The sequence below is a fragment of the Dermacentor variabilis genome, chromosome 1 (assembly GCF_050947875.1).
Source record: "Dermacentor variabilis isolate Ectoservices chromosome 1, ASM5094787v1, whole genome shotgun sequence".
NCBI classification, from domain to species: Eukaryota; Metazoa; Arthropoda; class Arachnida; order Ixodida; family Ixodidae; genus Dermacentor; species Dermacentor variabilis.
In genome coordinates, this window is record NC_134568.1 from 237,150,837 (window position 1) to 237,165,700 (window position 14,864).

Genomic DNA, 14,864 nt, shown 5'->3' on the forward strand with positions numbered 1-14,864 from the left:
CCTTTGAAACCTTCATTCTTGCGTTTACCGCCATGCGTGGCACCGTATTGGCCACAGGCCTTCATGTCTGCATAATCGCCATCCATGGTCACGTCCTTAGTGGCCGCAGTTTCTTCCGCAGCTGTTCTCTGTAGTTTTGCTTTGACTCGGTGTGCGCATCGGCTGCATGCCTTTATGACTGCGTAGTCATGCACAGTTGTTTCGATAGCGTCCATGATTTCATCAACAGCCTTTGCGGCAAACAGTAGTTTCATTTTGACTTTGTACGTACGTCAGCTCCATGCTTTCATTACTGCGTAGTCGCCATCCATGATCACGTCGACAGTGGCCTCTGTTTCGTCCGCAGCAATTGCGGCAAGCAGTAGTTTCGTTTTTACTTGGTGCAAAGCTCTCGAGGATGAAGAGTACCATCTACATCGCAATGGGCGGCGACTTGGTGACACTGGCGAAAAAATCCCAGCATGGGCGTCGGCGTCAGCAGGCGTTTGGTGTGTTGTGACACCACATACCCGAGCACACGAGGGTTGGACCCTCCCGCGCGTAGCTGTGTGCGGCTTAGCTGTGTCAGGGGAAAGGGGGATCCTGGGAGTTGAGCGGATGCCGGGTGTTCGGACCTTTAAGGCCCCAGGTGGAGGCAACACACCTCTTTGGCCTCTGCTTCACGTAGATGGCACCCCTGGGCTGACCCCTCCAGGGAAAATTGGCTAATTGCTTTTTCCTGTCCCCCTCTCTGAACTTATTTCTTTCCTGTATACTTTCACCGCTGTCCTGTCTTCTTTTCTCTTCTGTTACTTCTACATTTTCGTAGGCGGCTTGGGTTAACCTTGTGTATATGCCCTCTCTTCGGTATGTTGTATTTGGTTATAGCAGCAATGCACGGCTGGCGTCTGCAGCCTTACAGGTTAAGGGCTACAGCATCCCCTAGTTGGGCTCCACGGTGGGTGGCCGCCATTGCCGCCGAAAATGAACGAAGTATTATGGGAACACCTGTTTTTCCACTTCTACTTGATCGTCACCCTCAAAAGAGGGGACGCACCGATGAAATACTAAGCCTCTTCAAACCGAAAGAAATTTCCCCCGCTTTAAAGTTGTACAGAGCGAAAAAACTGAAAAACCAGCTCGAACCGTATCCTTGTTTCTTGTTGCAAAAGGCTTGACTGATGCCCTCGGCCCAGGTTATAAGGTCACAAAAATGGCGAGCGGAGACCTCCTGCTTGAGATCCACAACAAAGAACAGCACGCTAAACAAACTTGTAGCATTTGGAGACATTCCTGTCACCGTTTCACCTCATTGGTCTATGAATACAGCACGCGGAATAATGTCTGATGCAGATCTGATCGACTTGTCCGAGACAGAATTATTTAATGGCTGGAAAGAGCAACATGTAACCAATGTACAGCGCATCATTATCAGACTAGAAAATAAGGAAATTCCTACAAAGCACCTAATTCTGACCTTTGCCACTTGCGAACTGCCACAAACCATAGAAACTGGATACACAAAGATAACTGTCAGACCATACATTCCTAATCCAAGAAGATGCTTCCAATGCCAAAGATTTGGCGACGGATCACAGAGCTGCGATGGTAAACTCACATGTGCGAAATGTGGAGGTCAAGGTGTGACGCCTCAGACAAGTGTGAAGCGACACCTCATTGTGTGAACTGTGATGGTGAACATCCAGCATACTCCTGATCTTGTCCAAACTGGAAAAAAGAAAAGCAAATCATCACTCTAAAAGTAAACGAGAACATTTCTTTCAAGGAAGCATGTAAAAGGTGCTCACCATTCCACAGTACACCTTATGCTGATGCATCGTGTCGGGGGGCGACGTCGCAGCGGCCAGTGCCAAGTGCCCAGCCCGCATGCAGCGAACTGGTACCTTTGGCTCCTGCCCCCAGGGTGGAAGTACGTAAGCCTACTCCACCCAACCAGCAAACAGGCCAGGCTACCCTTGGGTCGCTGGCCCCACAAAAGTTATCTGTAGCAACCTGTGCTACATGCAGCGATCCCGCAGGACTGATAGCGGCCCCGAAGGTGGGCCCAGCCAAGGCTGCCTCAGCCTCCACGGCCACTTCCAGCGCTGGCAACAGCCGGCGCAGCTCAATCCCACAGGCAGCCCCATCGACCTCCGGGCTGGTGGGCGCAGGGGTCTTGCCCTCCAAGGTGGAACTCTCTCAAATAATTCTCGCTCGCAAGAGCGCATGTCCGGCACCTTACAAGAGGCAATGGACACTACACCAGGGGCATAGCCGGGGGGGGGGGGGGCTTATGGGGTTCCAGCCCCCCCCCCCCCACCCCGAAATTTTTTCATGATGTCCATGCACCGTCGACCAAAGCAACCCCCACCGCCGGAAATCATTCTGGATTTTGTATACGATGTCTTTTTCACGCTCGAAAAGACATCTCACCGCTAACATTGCGAACTCGGGCTGGATTTCGCGGCAACGCCCATGCATCGGGAGTCGCATAACGCAAGCAGCCCCATCCTAGCACAGTTTCAAGGGCGTTTTGATGGTGAACAGGCTCACCGCGGAATCGCGCAGAGGCCGCGGAATCTTAGGAGCGCATAGATTTCAATTCTGAAACTTTATTGGCATAAAGTTCTTATATACTTTTGATGCGAAACGTGCATTGACATTTCCAAAGTTGTGCTTCAGAGATTCAATTGCGGAAGTTTGTGGGTTTAATGTTGTTATAAACATTTGACGCCAAAGGTGCATTGACTTTTCTAAAGTCTTAGATCGGAACATACAATGAGACAAGCCAAATCAACACACTATCGGAGAAGTTGACAAAACACGCAGCAAGATCCGATGAGACGAAGCGTTGTGATGGTTCATTTGGGCTGTCATGTCACATAAAAAAAATATCAACTTTTTTTTTTCACCTATGCCAAACCATCCATGTCAAGGCACTAAAGCCAGCCAGGGTAACTATGTTCTTATTTATTTTTTCTAGCTTGACTTTTATTCGTGAGGACACATTGAGCCTCTTAATTTTTTTTATTCTCACTACCCTACCCGCGGGCTGCAAGAGCCAGCCAGAGCGCATGCATTTTTCTCGTGTTGCCCCGACCACCGCACGGTGCACTTCGGTGTGCGTTTGGTTTTCTCTGGCCGAGTGGATTTCCACCTGGCAGAGTTTTGGACGCCTTCTGGCTAGCAGACGAGAAAAAGAAACAATGGTCGCCTACCGCCATCACTGAAGGCTCAATGGATTGCACCGCGTTCGCTTGAGTCCAACCTCTCCGAGAATCTTGTCTCGCCGGTGTAGGATAACGAGCAATATATGCGTATGGTTCTCGGTGGACGAAGCGTATCACGTTTTCTTTGATATTCATTCAGTAGCCACATTAATTGCCCAAAGTAGGCATTGGATTGTAGCCAACATACTCTCCTTTGCGTGCTTTTCTTTTTCATTTTGGTCCCCCGCCCCACAAAAGAAAGAAAAATAGATTGTTGCGGCGCAGTGAATTGTCGCATGGTGAAAGTTTACTTCTTCTTTTGCGGAAAGTAATCGGCCACGGCACGCTTCAGTTGCCGGATACTATTATTATATTATTGCGATAGCAATTATATGAACGCTCCAGGCAGATTCCTGCTGTCGCCGTCGCCCTCATGTTTCGTATTGGGTGATAACGTCGTGACCGCGCGCCGCATGCTGTATGTGCGAGTGAAAGAGTGGGGGGGGTGGTGGAATGGGTGAGCCGACGATGGTGGCTCAGTCTTGTGCACGCAAAGGAGAAAAGCGGGGAGCAAGTGGGCCGCCTTCCGTCGCACAGGATCTAGGATTCTGTGAATCTGTGATTGGGCAACATATTTATTTGCCTTGTTTGAGGCATTATATACAGTGACTTTTTCTTAGATACGTAGATTTATTGGAGACTTATACGTACATTTAAATATCTTGTTGCGAGGTTTTGTGTATACGTGCTGTGAACTTTCTTTCCAGTGACACTTTTTTGCCCTTTATCAAGCATTTGTATATTCCATTGTATCTTCGCATTTCTAATGAACGAGGGCGAGTCAAATGAAAGTGAGCCTACCCACCCTGTGCAATAATGGATCGGTTCGTTATCTGCAAGGCATGTGCATAACGCACAGGCCTCTCTCATTTACACAAGTGACATGCAGGTGTGAGGGTAAATGTTCTTTAATGCTCTTATACACCGGGTTGAACATGGTGGCGTGACATAATGGACGCTTCAGAAGTTGAGCAGCGTGGTGCCGTGAGGTTTTTGACAGTTGAAGGTGTTTCCCAAAAAGAAATTAGTCGCCGTGTGACTGCTGTCTACATTGAACATTGCATTTCATTGGCCACTGTGAAGCGTTGGAGCAAACGGTTGAAAGAAGGACGTGAAAGTTGCAAAGACTATCGAAGACCAGGCCAAAGCCATCGCGCAATCCCCCCGAGCAAAATTGCAAAGGTTGATGAGCTGATGAGACAAGAACGGAGGATAAGCATCGAGGAACTGGCAGAGCGTGTGAGCATGAGTCACGGTTCGGTTCACACCATAATTCATGAACATCTTGGTTATCGGCTCTTGTATGCGCAATGGATGCCCAAGATTTTGAACCACCGCCAGGAGATGGAGAAGTTCGGCACTTCCTTGACTCATTTGATCCGGTATCACAATGAGGGTGACAACTTCTTGTCTGCAACTGTGATCGGGGACGAACCATGGTGCCACTACTACGAGCCTGAAACACGACGGCAAAGCTTACAGTGTAAAGATTCGAATTCACCACCCAAAAAAGAAGCAAAGGATGTAATTTCCGCCGGAAAGGTGTTGTTGACTTTTTTTTTCCTTTGGCAGGGGCCATTACTGATAGAATCTGCTAAAGCTGGAAAGACTATCAATCGTTTCTGATATTGTGAAACGCCGGATCGCCTTTGTGTTGCAATCAAAAATAAACGACGTGGAAAATTGACGAATGTGGTCATCTTGCTCTATGACCTCGCTATGGTGTTGGGCTGCTGAGCACGAGGTCGCGGAATCGAATCCCGGCCACGGCGGCCGCATTTAGATGGGGGCGAAATGCGAAAACACCTGTGTATTTAGATTTAGGTGCGCGTTAATGAACCCCAGATGGTCGAAATTTCAGGAGTCCTCCACTACGGCATGCCTCATAATCAGAAAGTTGTTTTGGCATGTAAAACCCTATAATTTAATTTTTAATTGTTCCATGACAGTGCTCGTTCCCCCGTCGCTGATGTTGTTAATGCAAAACGGGTAAAGTTCAAGTGAGAAACGCTGCAGCATCCCCCATATAGCTGAGACCTGTCGCCTTGTGACTTCCACATTTTGGGACATATGAAAGAACAGTTCAAGGGAAATAGATTCATGTTGGTTGATGACGTGAAAGAGTCAGTTGCAGATTTTTTGAAGCAGCAACCCAAGGAGTTTTATGAGAAGGGAATCACCCGACTCGTTAATGAATGGGACAAATTTCTAAATGCTGATGGAGACTACTTTCAAATAAAGTACTCCGTTTGTCATATATTCGCATTGGCTCACTTTCATTTGACTCGCTCTCGTATATTTTGCAGAACGGCTTTATATACGTGCTCTCTGTTGGGACAATAATTTCGGCGCAATTGCTGACGATACGCGACCAGTGACAGCTGCTCCTGCGTAATACATTGGAATAAATGACAGCGTCATTGAGATTTTTCACTGGTCATTGCATATGTACAAAAATGTAGACAAGGTTCTTGAATGACAAGGTTTCATCAACATATTTGTCCTCAACTTGTTCATTTCATGGCCTTTACATTTTTCATATCAGTGGCATTGGCATGCACTACTTTGCTGGTTTCGGACTTATATAGTTCTAACGATTGTGTGATATTTTCTTTACTTATTAAATAGACAGAAACATGGAAGTATTGATATCAGTTATTTTGAGCACAATTTCTGGCACATACGAGTATATCTTTTTATGAAGAAATACATATATTACTTTGTTTTGACAGTGTTCAAGAATTCGTTTGCAGCATCTTTGGCAATGGCAATGCAGTTATTATGTATTTGAACCCTCGACAAATTGTTGTAAGAGGAAGCTTTATCTCTGGCCAAACTCCGACGTGGCCTATTCAAATACATGTAAAACGCAGAAACGCTTTTCTGAGATAACCCCTGGATCGCTTTTAATGAAATTTGTTGCATTTGAGAGATAAAGTTAAATTCTAGTATCTTTTTTAAGCAGAATTTCGATTTAGGGCCTGAATTTTGTTTAACATATCTTGTAAAATTCGACAGTGCAAAGAAAATAGAAGCACGAGGTTTACAAATTAATAGCTGTGCATCAAGAACAGATATCGCGGTTATTCAAGCAGCATCTATTATAAAAATCAAAGCAGATAAATTTAGTATGTCAATTCTTATCTTACGTGAATTGGTTACGTGGTGTACAAGGGTTCTACAAAAGCCATATTTCGATAATACTAAATTTTTTGAGATTCATTTGTAACATATCGATTTTGTCCTCTGTAGATGTACTATTAGATGCGATTCACAGAATTGTGATATTATTTTTCATTGTTGAGTTACAGAGTCTTAAATGTGATAGTTTCGTTTTCTGAAAATTTTCGATGTTTGCCAATTTTTAATAAAGAATTGACAACCTAAATGTAAAATCCGAAACCAGAAGTCAGTAGAACTTCGTTTTTCTTTTAAATGCAACAAACCTCATCAAATTTGGTGCGAAGGTTGCTGAGCAAACGAATTCACCTTCTACGTGTATTTAGATAGCACCTGAGCTAAAGCTTCCTCATGAGGAGGAGACCGAGCTACAAAGTGAGCCCCCCTCCCCCACGCCCGAACGAAATTTCTGGCTACGCCACTGCACTACACCTGTCCTCACGGTGCACCAAGCGCCTAAGGAGCGGCGAGGCTCCCTTGAACGCTCCAGAAGGACAAAACCCGAGCTCTGTAATTTAATCTCTGTAATCTATGTAATCACTACTTCTGTTTCTGTACACACAGCACCAATTTACTTCCAATATAGATACACAAATTATTCAATGGAACGTCAGACAGGTTGTCTACCATCCGGGAAAGCCAGGAATTCTCAGGGATTTTGAGTAGTCTGGAAAAACTCAGGGAAAACTCGGGGAATTTGTGCTTCTATCAGGGAAATTTAGCTGTAATGTTATTGAAAGGGTCGAAAGTCGAGGTAATGCTGGCTCGAGTAACAGACAGGAATCGTAATGAATCGTCTTTGATGCCCTGTCATCGGCTGGAGGAGTTGCCAGTGTACAGTCAACGCCCGACTTTCCGTATTCCCGATAATTGGATGGCTTTGTGGCACCACCACGTGCCCCATAGAGTCAATGTATCAGAATGTCTGAAATTTCGGACATAAGAACTCTTCGCCGTCCAATTTTCTAGTGGTTTTGCTGTGACCGCAGGTCCGAAACAGCATTAATCAAAGCCACCACTGCTGCCATTTTGATTACCTTGCCGCCTCGAACCGGCGCTCTTTCACGCAGATCCGCTGGCAGCCATAGCCACCATGGCGGCAATGCTAAGCCTAGTTGCTTCGTTTGCTATGAAGCTTCTTGCCGTTGGATGCCATGTTTTTTATTGAAATAATTCACTGCTGTCAGAAATGGCACGGACTCCGCCTTTGTGGTCCTCGCGATTGGCTTAGAAGCTTGGAAAGCACGGTGTGTTGCATAATGCCGGTTCCCGAAAGTTAGCTTCGCCTCTGTACACAAATGTTAATTGGTAAAGCATACCCAAAAGTATTGCAGTGAAGCATAACAAGCATGGGAAGGGGCTATTGCCATGGTACACAGTGTGTATTCCTTAATTACACACGCGTGCACCCAGTATTTCCTGTCGCAGTATGAGCACTGATATGCCTAATACGTGTACCGGTAGGCCTTCAAAGCGTTTTCGAATGTGCCTGTGGCGGTTTGAGCCCTTAAGGGCAGTAAATGACATGCATTTATTTTTTCCAACTGGCCGATTTTTCGGATGTTTTCGCGGCCCCTAGGGAGTTGGAAATATCGGACGTGGACTGTGCAACTGACAAAGAAGATGTTTCAAATGGTCCGTGGGGCGAACAAGTGGTGGAAAGTGGAGAAGAACAGAAAGGACCTACGAATTGAGGAATGAACGGGAAAGGAAACATGCTGCCGCCATTTTGAAGGAGCTTGAGCTCAAAAAGCAAAGTGTTGGCTGATGCCGAGATGCAGCTTTCCCTCATCCAAACCAAATAACTTCTTTAAAGCAGTGAAACACAACACTGAGGCGTCGTGCGCGGGCTGAGAGTATGTCAGGACAGTTGAAGTTGACTCACGAGCTGTCGAGAGATGATCTCAATTGTGACAACGTTCGGGCCTCACACCACTGAGCTTGCTATCGGTTGATAGAAACGGCTCATATTCGAAAATATTTGCTTCTGTATGAATCTCCTTTTTATTCGTATTTGAGAATGTTCGACTATTTGCATTTTTTTTCTATGACGTATTATTTTATGTGCATTTTCCTAACCCCTCCCTTCTCTTCTCTTTTTGAATAACATAAACACTACTCCTTAGTATTCAGATTGGACTAAGTAGTTTCTAAAAAAAAATTTTCGTATGCGTACTAGAGAGTAACAGCATCGGGCGATATGGTTTCAGCCCGTCTTGACTTAAAACATGGTTCTGCATCACTCAGGGAAAACCTGGAAAACTCGGGAAATTTGGAAATGTCAACTTGGTAGACACCCTGGTCAGAGGTCTTCTTAGAAACCTTGATGATGTGCAAGAACTCATCCACGAACACAATCCAAAAGTGCTGTGTTTACAGGATACATACCTAAAATCACAACACACAAACTTTCCTTGATAGTATGTTACATTTCTCAAAGATCGCGATGATGCTGTCACATCACCGGTCGGTGTTGCCATTGTTATTCAGAAAAGCATTGCGTGTCAGCGTTTACAGCTCCAAACGCCCTTTGAAGAAGTGGCGGTTCGTGTTGTTCTCCTAAACAAACTCATCACCATTTGCTCACTTTGCATACCCCCACATTACAAATTAAACAAACATGAATTTCAGTCCTGTATTCTGTACAATTCTGTACAAATAAATAATAAATTGTCCTTGCATGCCATACTAATGGGAGCAGTGTCTTAAGTAAAAAATATGCACGCACACAATATGCAAGTTTAAAGCTGGCTAAGTTATGTGTGAATGCACACAAAGTGGAATTAAAATATGTTAGCAAAATTTGCATGCATCATCAGGTGACGTTTTAAAATTGTTTTGAGGATAAGATAAAGATGATGCTAAATGCAAACTTGCGCAACAATCCTCCCCGGGGCGAGCAATGCGACAGGGGTGATGTGGTGCTCCCGCTCCAACACTTTGGAAAGCTCTCTGTTAAGAAACCGCATTCGAAAAAATTATGCTGGGTCGGGACATGAGTAAAACAATGATGTGAAAACGTCTGCTGCCCATACCCTTCGTACTCGCACGCTGCACGGGAATGGCCGGATGAACTATTCTTTATTTTTGTTTTTTTATACGCTCGTTCCATTGATTTCCATTTGTTTTCCACTTGCAAAGGCGTCATATGGCATTGGAACTCCTGATTAATCTCTTGGGCCAGTTTCTCCCACATGGCCTTTTTGGTCCTGTGGAAAAAATTCATGTATTAGTACCTGGAAATTAGTTCGAACTTCGGCATTATTCAGAAAGCATGACCAAGCGCGGTTTTCACACCTTTCTGAATCATATATGGTACGACGTTTCAAACGACGGACCGACGTGGTTTCGCGTAAACTTAATGTCGTGGTAGCGGTAAGCTCGTAAAAAGTAATACAAACGACTGTGACCTGTGGTAAAATCCCGGCCTCTAGTGCACTTGGCAGCAGCCGAACCCGAAAAGCGCCCTTAACAAGATGCTCTGTACTCATGCTGAAGAAAACTGGCGTCCGTGCTGCGTTACTAATAACAAGCGCCGCTGCAGCTGCGTTATGTGATGTTTTATCGTGCATACACATCAATTACTGAAGCGTGCACAAAATTAGTAGCGCTTCTCTAGTTGCCATTTTACATGTTGGTAGCAATGGAGGCGACTTACCTGAAGCCGCCCTTTTTGCCAATTACCTCCTTGAATTCCTTATATTTTGAGATGAGGAATTTTGATTTGTTGGTGTTCCACACCTCGCGTTCACTGTCTGCGGACAGTGGCGGCGGCGTGGCTGTCGGCGGCAGTGTGGCCATGGATGGTGTGGCTGTCGGCGGCATGGCCTGACTGGCGACATCAAAGCCAGCCGCTGCCGCAAGCGGAGATGAAACTCGCGCTGCCTCATTTCTAATGGTGATGTGAAGGCCGTCTAAGCAAAAAGAAAAGTTGTAGAGAATCATCACAAACGTTGCGATCGCCAACGTGTTGAAATAACAGCACTCACCTTCTGTCTCATACAGAAATGCTCCGTCGTACTGCACGTGACAGCCATTCTCTGTCACGGGAAACACTGCCTTTTCGATGCCGTCTAGCAATACCCGCATGGCCACGGAGCCGTACGCGTCGTCTGCCATCAAGCGCCTTGCACTACGTGCACGAGAAAAGAACTCACGCGGCGTCTAGTGCCGAAGTGTACATGAACTCGTGCAGCACGACGTCAAATCGAGTGCCGAAGTGCAGGTGGCGCTAGCTGCACTGGCAAATCGAGTGCTAGAGTGCAGCACCCCCTGAACTAGTGTAGAAAGTGTAACCAAATCGAGGAGACCTGTTAAGATGGCAACACTTCATACTTCCTTGCCACCGGCCATTTTGTATTCCGTCTACGTGGACGGCATTCAGATAGGTTTCAAATCTTGTAACCTCGCAGTGTGCGAGAGACAGGTACAGCATGGCTTGAACAAAGTGTCAAAGTGGGCAGAGAAAAATGAATTCAATCCTCACAAGATTTCTTGCGTTCTTTTTACAAGAGAGGCCTGTTTTTGGATCCTTGCTTAGAACTGTGTGGACAACAAATACCTGTAAACAAAGAGCACAAATTTCTAGGTGTTATACTTGACTATAGACTCACTTTCATTCCACACGTTAAACATCTTAAAGAAAAATGTCTAAAAACAATGAACCTAATGAAACTTCTATCCCAGACTACATGGGGTAGTGACAGGAAGTGTTTAACGAATCTCTACAAGAGCCTGATTTGGTCACGATTGAATTATGGTGCCGTGGTATATAACTCTGCCACCCCGAGCGCGCTAAAGATGCTAGATCCCGTTCACCATCTAGGTATCCACGGGTGCTTTCAGAACAAGCCCGATTGAAAGCTTATATGCCGAATCGAATGAGTGGTCACTCCACCTGCAGAGATCATATTTCCTTAAAGTGGTGCTCTAATCTTGAACATCCATGTTTTAATATTTTTACTGATATGATGTGTGCTACACTTTTTCGCAATCGTCCCTCTGTAAGACAGCCTTTCTCTCTGCGTGTGAAGGAGCTTAGCGATAAAATGCATGTCCCACTCCTCGAGCATCGCTTAATGCACCTAACCAAGCTATTACCGCCTTGAGATTGGCAGGTGATAGAATATGACGAATCCTTTCTAAAGGTTACAAAGCACGCACCAGAGGTCGAAATCCGAATGCATTTCCTAGAACTTCAGTACAAGCACTCGTGCCCAGAGTTCTATACAGACGCTTCCAAGTCACATGCTGGTGTGTCCTATGCAACCGTCAGTCCATCCCTCTCAGAATCCGATGTACTACATCCAGAAACAAGTATCTTTACGGCCGAGGCCAATGCACTATTGTCTGCTGTAAAGCATATAAGGAAATCAAAACTCCAAAAAGCTGTTATACTGTCGAACCCGACTATATCGAACCCGTTTACATAGAATTATTCTATATATCGAACAATTTCTGGGCACGGTATAGTTACAATGAGTGTATATAGCAAAAATTACGTTTACATCGAACAAAAATAGCAGCGACTCCCGAAATATTGAACGTCGAGCGGCGGAAAAGTGCCCCCAGAAGTTGGCTTTCCCTCGCGGTTTCGGGGAAACCCGACGGTGTGGCTCCATGCAACCGCTCTCCCTACCATGACCGCGCTGCCTGACACCCCCTGCAAAAAATGATCCTGGCCCGCCCGCAGCGCTTGCTCAGACAGCCAATCAGAGGCTCTTGTGCCCTCGTCGTGCAAAATGGCGAAAGTGTGAGTTGTCTCTGTGCTTTTCTGGTCCATTGTGTATGTGCCTTGTGGGCCTTCTCCCGCAGTGTTGCCGTGATGAAGCGGCAGAATTTGCCTTTTGTCGTGAAGCTAGTAATCATAAATCGGGTCGAACGCGATGAGAAGTTGTATGTGTCCCCGCATCGTGAATGATTCCGAGGAACACTCTCAGGACGATCTTGAAGAATAAGGGGGAAATTAGGGCTAAAGTGGCCAAACTCTCGCCCCGGTGCCCGTGGCGCCCGACGTGTACGCACGGCCGTGTACGAGTGGTTCATCCGAAATTGCTTCAGCCATGCCGGCTTCTGCGTGCTCGGTGATGACTGTAAATTCTGGTGAATGCGACGCAGCCGTTGCCGGTGTTGCCGAAACTTGGAGCGAGCTGTCAGAATTTCCGGGAGCTGTTGACGAATCAACAGTGGATGAGTTTGTGAGTGCAAATGATGGTGTCGCGACCACGGGAGAGCCCGAAAACGAAGACTACATTGCCGACATCATACCGAGCACAAGTGAAAGTGGGCACAATGAGGAAAGCAACGACGGTCCTTTGCCTACATCCTCCGAAGTGATTGGTGCGCTCGCACTAGTCCGGTGCTTCTGTGCGAATGCGGAAGGTTGCGGCATCAGCTGCTCCCGACTCCTTAGACAATGTGGAGAAGTGCATGCGTCGCAGGCAGCGAAATTGCCCTAGTAGAAAGAAATGCAGGACTATTTCATGTGAAACTAAGCTAGTTTCATCAATAAAGTGATTTTATATATGGTATGTGCTTTTATGACATCCAATTATTCAGCAGGCTTATATCGAATTATGCTCTATATCAAACTGATAGGCATTTATTTGCGAGTTCGATATAGCCGGGTTTGACTGTATATGCAGACTCCCTAAGTGTGGTTAACGCCTTGATGTCACTCTGCAATCACAAAAATCCCGTACTTATTGAGATCTATTCCGACCTGTGTAAACCTTATCTATCTAACCAGCATATCATTATATGCTGGGTACCTGGCCATAGGGGAATCAAAGGTAATGTTTTGGCAGACGAGATGGGCATGTCAATTGCATCGCATGCTGTTAATGCTACTGCTTCAGTCCCCGTCACAGATCTGAAACCTTTCATACGAAACAAATTGTGAAACCACTGTAAACTCGTGTGGGACGTAGAAATAAATAACAAACTGCATGTGATTACGCCACAGTTAGGTTCTTGGACCTCTGCAACAATATCACGGTGAACAGATGTCCTATTCTGTAGTCTCAGAATAGGACACACATTTGGGACCCATCACTTACTTAAAATGAACCTACAACCTGTGGTAGATGTGGTGAGAGGCTGACCGTCCTCCACGTGCTGTTGGAGTGCCGGGAAGCCGAAGTGGAGAGAAGGAAACATTTTCCTCTTGCATACCGTTATTACATTCCTCTTCACCCGGCTATGTTTCTTGGTAAGGAACCGCTTTTTAACACCAAGGCAGTCCTCGGTTTCCTTAATGATGTTATATTACATGTTATAAGTCCAATAAATTCATAGAGCATCCTCGTTACAGAGGATGCCGCTGCAATAACTGTTTTGCATAGCACATGCCTCCAGGCCCTTGTGTTTCAAGGGCTCTAAGGAGGCAGTAGTGTTCTAGCCAATTTTAGAATCATATATATTTTATTAATCGTATCATTCTTTTCAAATGCATTCTAATGTTCATAGTACACGTCGCATAACCTTATTAACCTTATGACATAACCGTCACGGCCATAACCTTATTATACAGATTTTATGCATTTTAGAACGATTAATTTTAAGGCCCCTCTACAGCCGCGTCGCACCAACTTCATAGAGCTCATCACCACACTGTGAACTCATTACCACGGGCATGGTGCTCTTTGGCCATATTTAAACGTCATTAAACATCAAACATTCATTCATTCATTCTGGCAAAAAAAATAATCAGGATGTGCGTGCGATAGTAAAAAGCATGTCTCAGATGAAGACTTGCCATGGCCGCGCTGTAAAGGAAGTCACGAGGCCTTCACAGCTGCGAGCACTAACCAGTCATGAGATGAGAATTGCAGCTTCCGGACTGCTTTTATGCAAAATAGAAACAGGATTTGCTGATTCAGTAAATAAAAGTGTGTTGGCATAGTAAGCATTTGTTTGTTTTCTTGGTACCCTCAATAATTCAACATTCGGTTAATTCTGGCATTTTTTTGGTTCTGTGAAATCCGAATTAAGGAGGTCTTACTATAATTCCAATGAAAACTAAGCAACTCCTTGTTTAGCTTGGTTGAACAATATTTTAGGAACAGCCTGTCGAATAATTTTATGTTTATCAATTTAACCTGGCAGTGGTTCTGTGACAGCTTGCACTTCTACAGTTTGAATTGCACATTGTTTTGGTGTCTGCAGATAAACTATTACTTGGATGAAGAGAATGACTGGGCATTGAGCATCCGAGAACTCGAAAGATCTCTCAATGAAGCTAAAAAAGTTTGCAATCCCCGTGGCCTGGTTGTAATCAATCCTGGAAACCCTACTGGTGAGTTGCACAAAAGTTTTGTTAAGCACTGGTTTCTGTGCAGACAGCAGGTTCATAGCTAGAAATTTTATCTAGTACAGCATATTGCAATTATCGCCACTTGTTGCTGGTTTAGTTGGTTTGTGAAACTTATGGTTTTT

General features: G+C 45.3%; 2 protein-coding genes across 2 annotated transcripts in view; one reads left to right on the forward strand and one right to left on the reverse strand.

The window, feature by feature from the left end:
- The window catches only part of LOC142560047 (alanine aminotransferase 1), a 45,131-nt gene that overhangs the window by 12,556 nt on the left and 17,711 nt on the right, over positions 1-14,864 (forward strand). The window contains exon 6 of the mRNA XM_075671823.1: positions 14,595-14,724. Within this exon, the coding sequence (XP_075527938.1) occupies positions 14,595-14,724 (130 nt within the window). The remainder of the gene's footprint in view (positions 1-14,594; positions 14,725-14,864) is intronic.
- LOC142574679 (uncharacterized) lies at positions 1,804-10,708 on the reverse strand. Its single transcript, XM_075683716.1, has 4 exons — positions 10,418-10,708; positions 10,087-10,342; positions 9,368-9,637; positions 1,804-2,137 (listed from the first exon to the last, which is right to left on the reverse strand). Exons 1-4 carry the CDS (start codon positions 10,545-10,547, stop codon positions 1,804-1,806), a joined length of 990 nt encoding a protein of 329 aa, XP_075539831.1. The 5' UTR covers positions 10,548-10,708.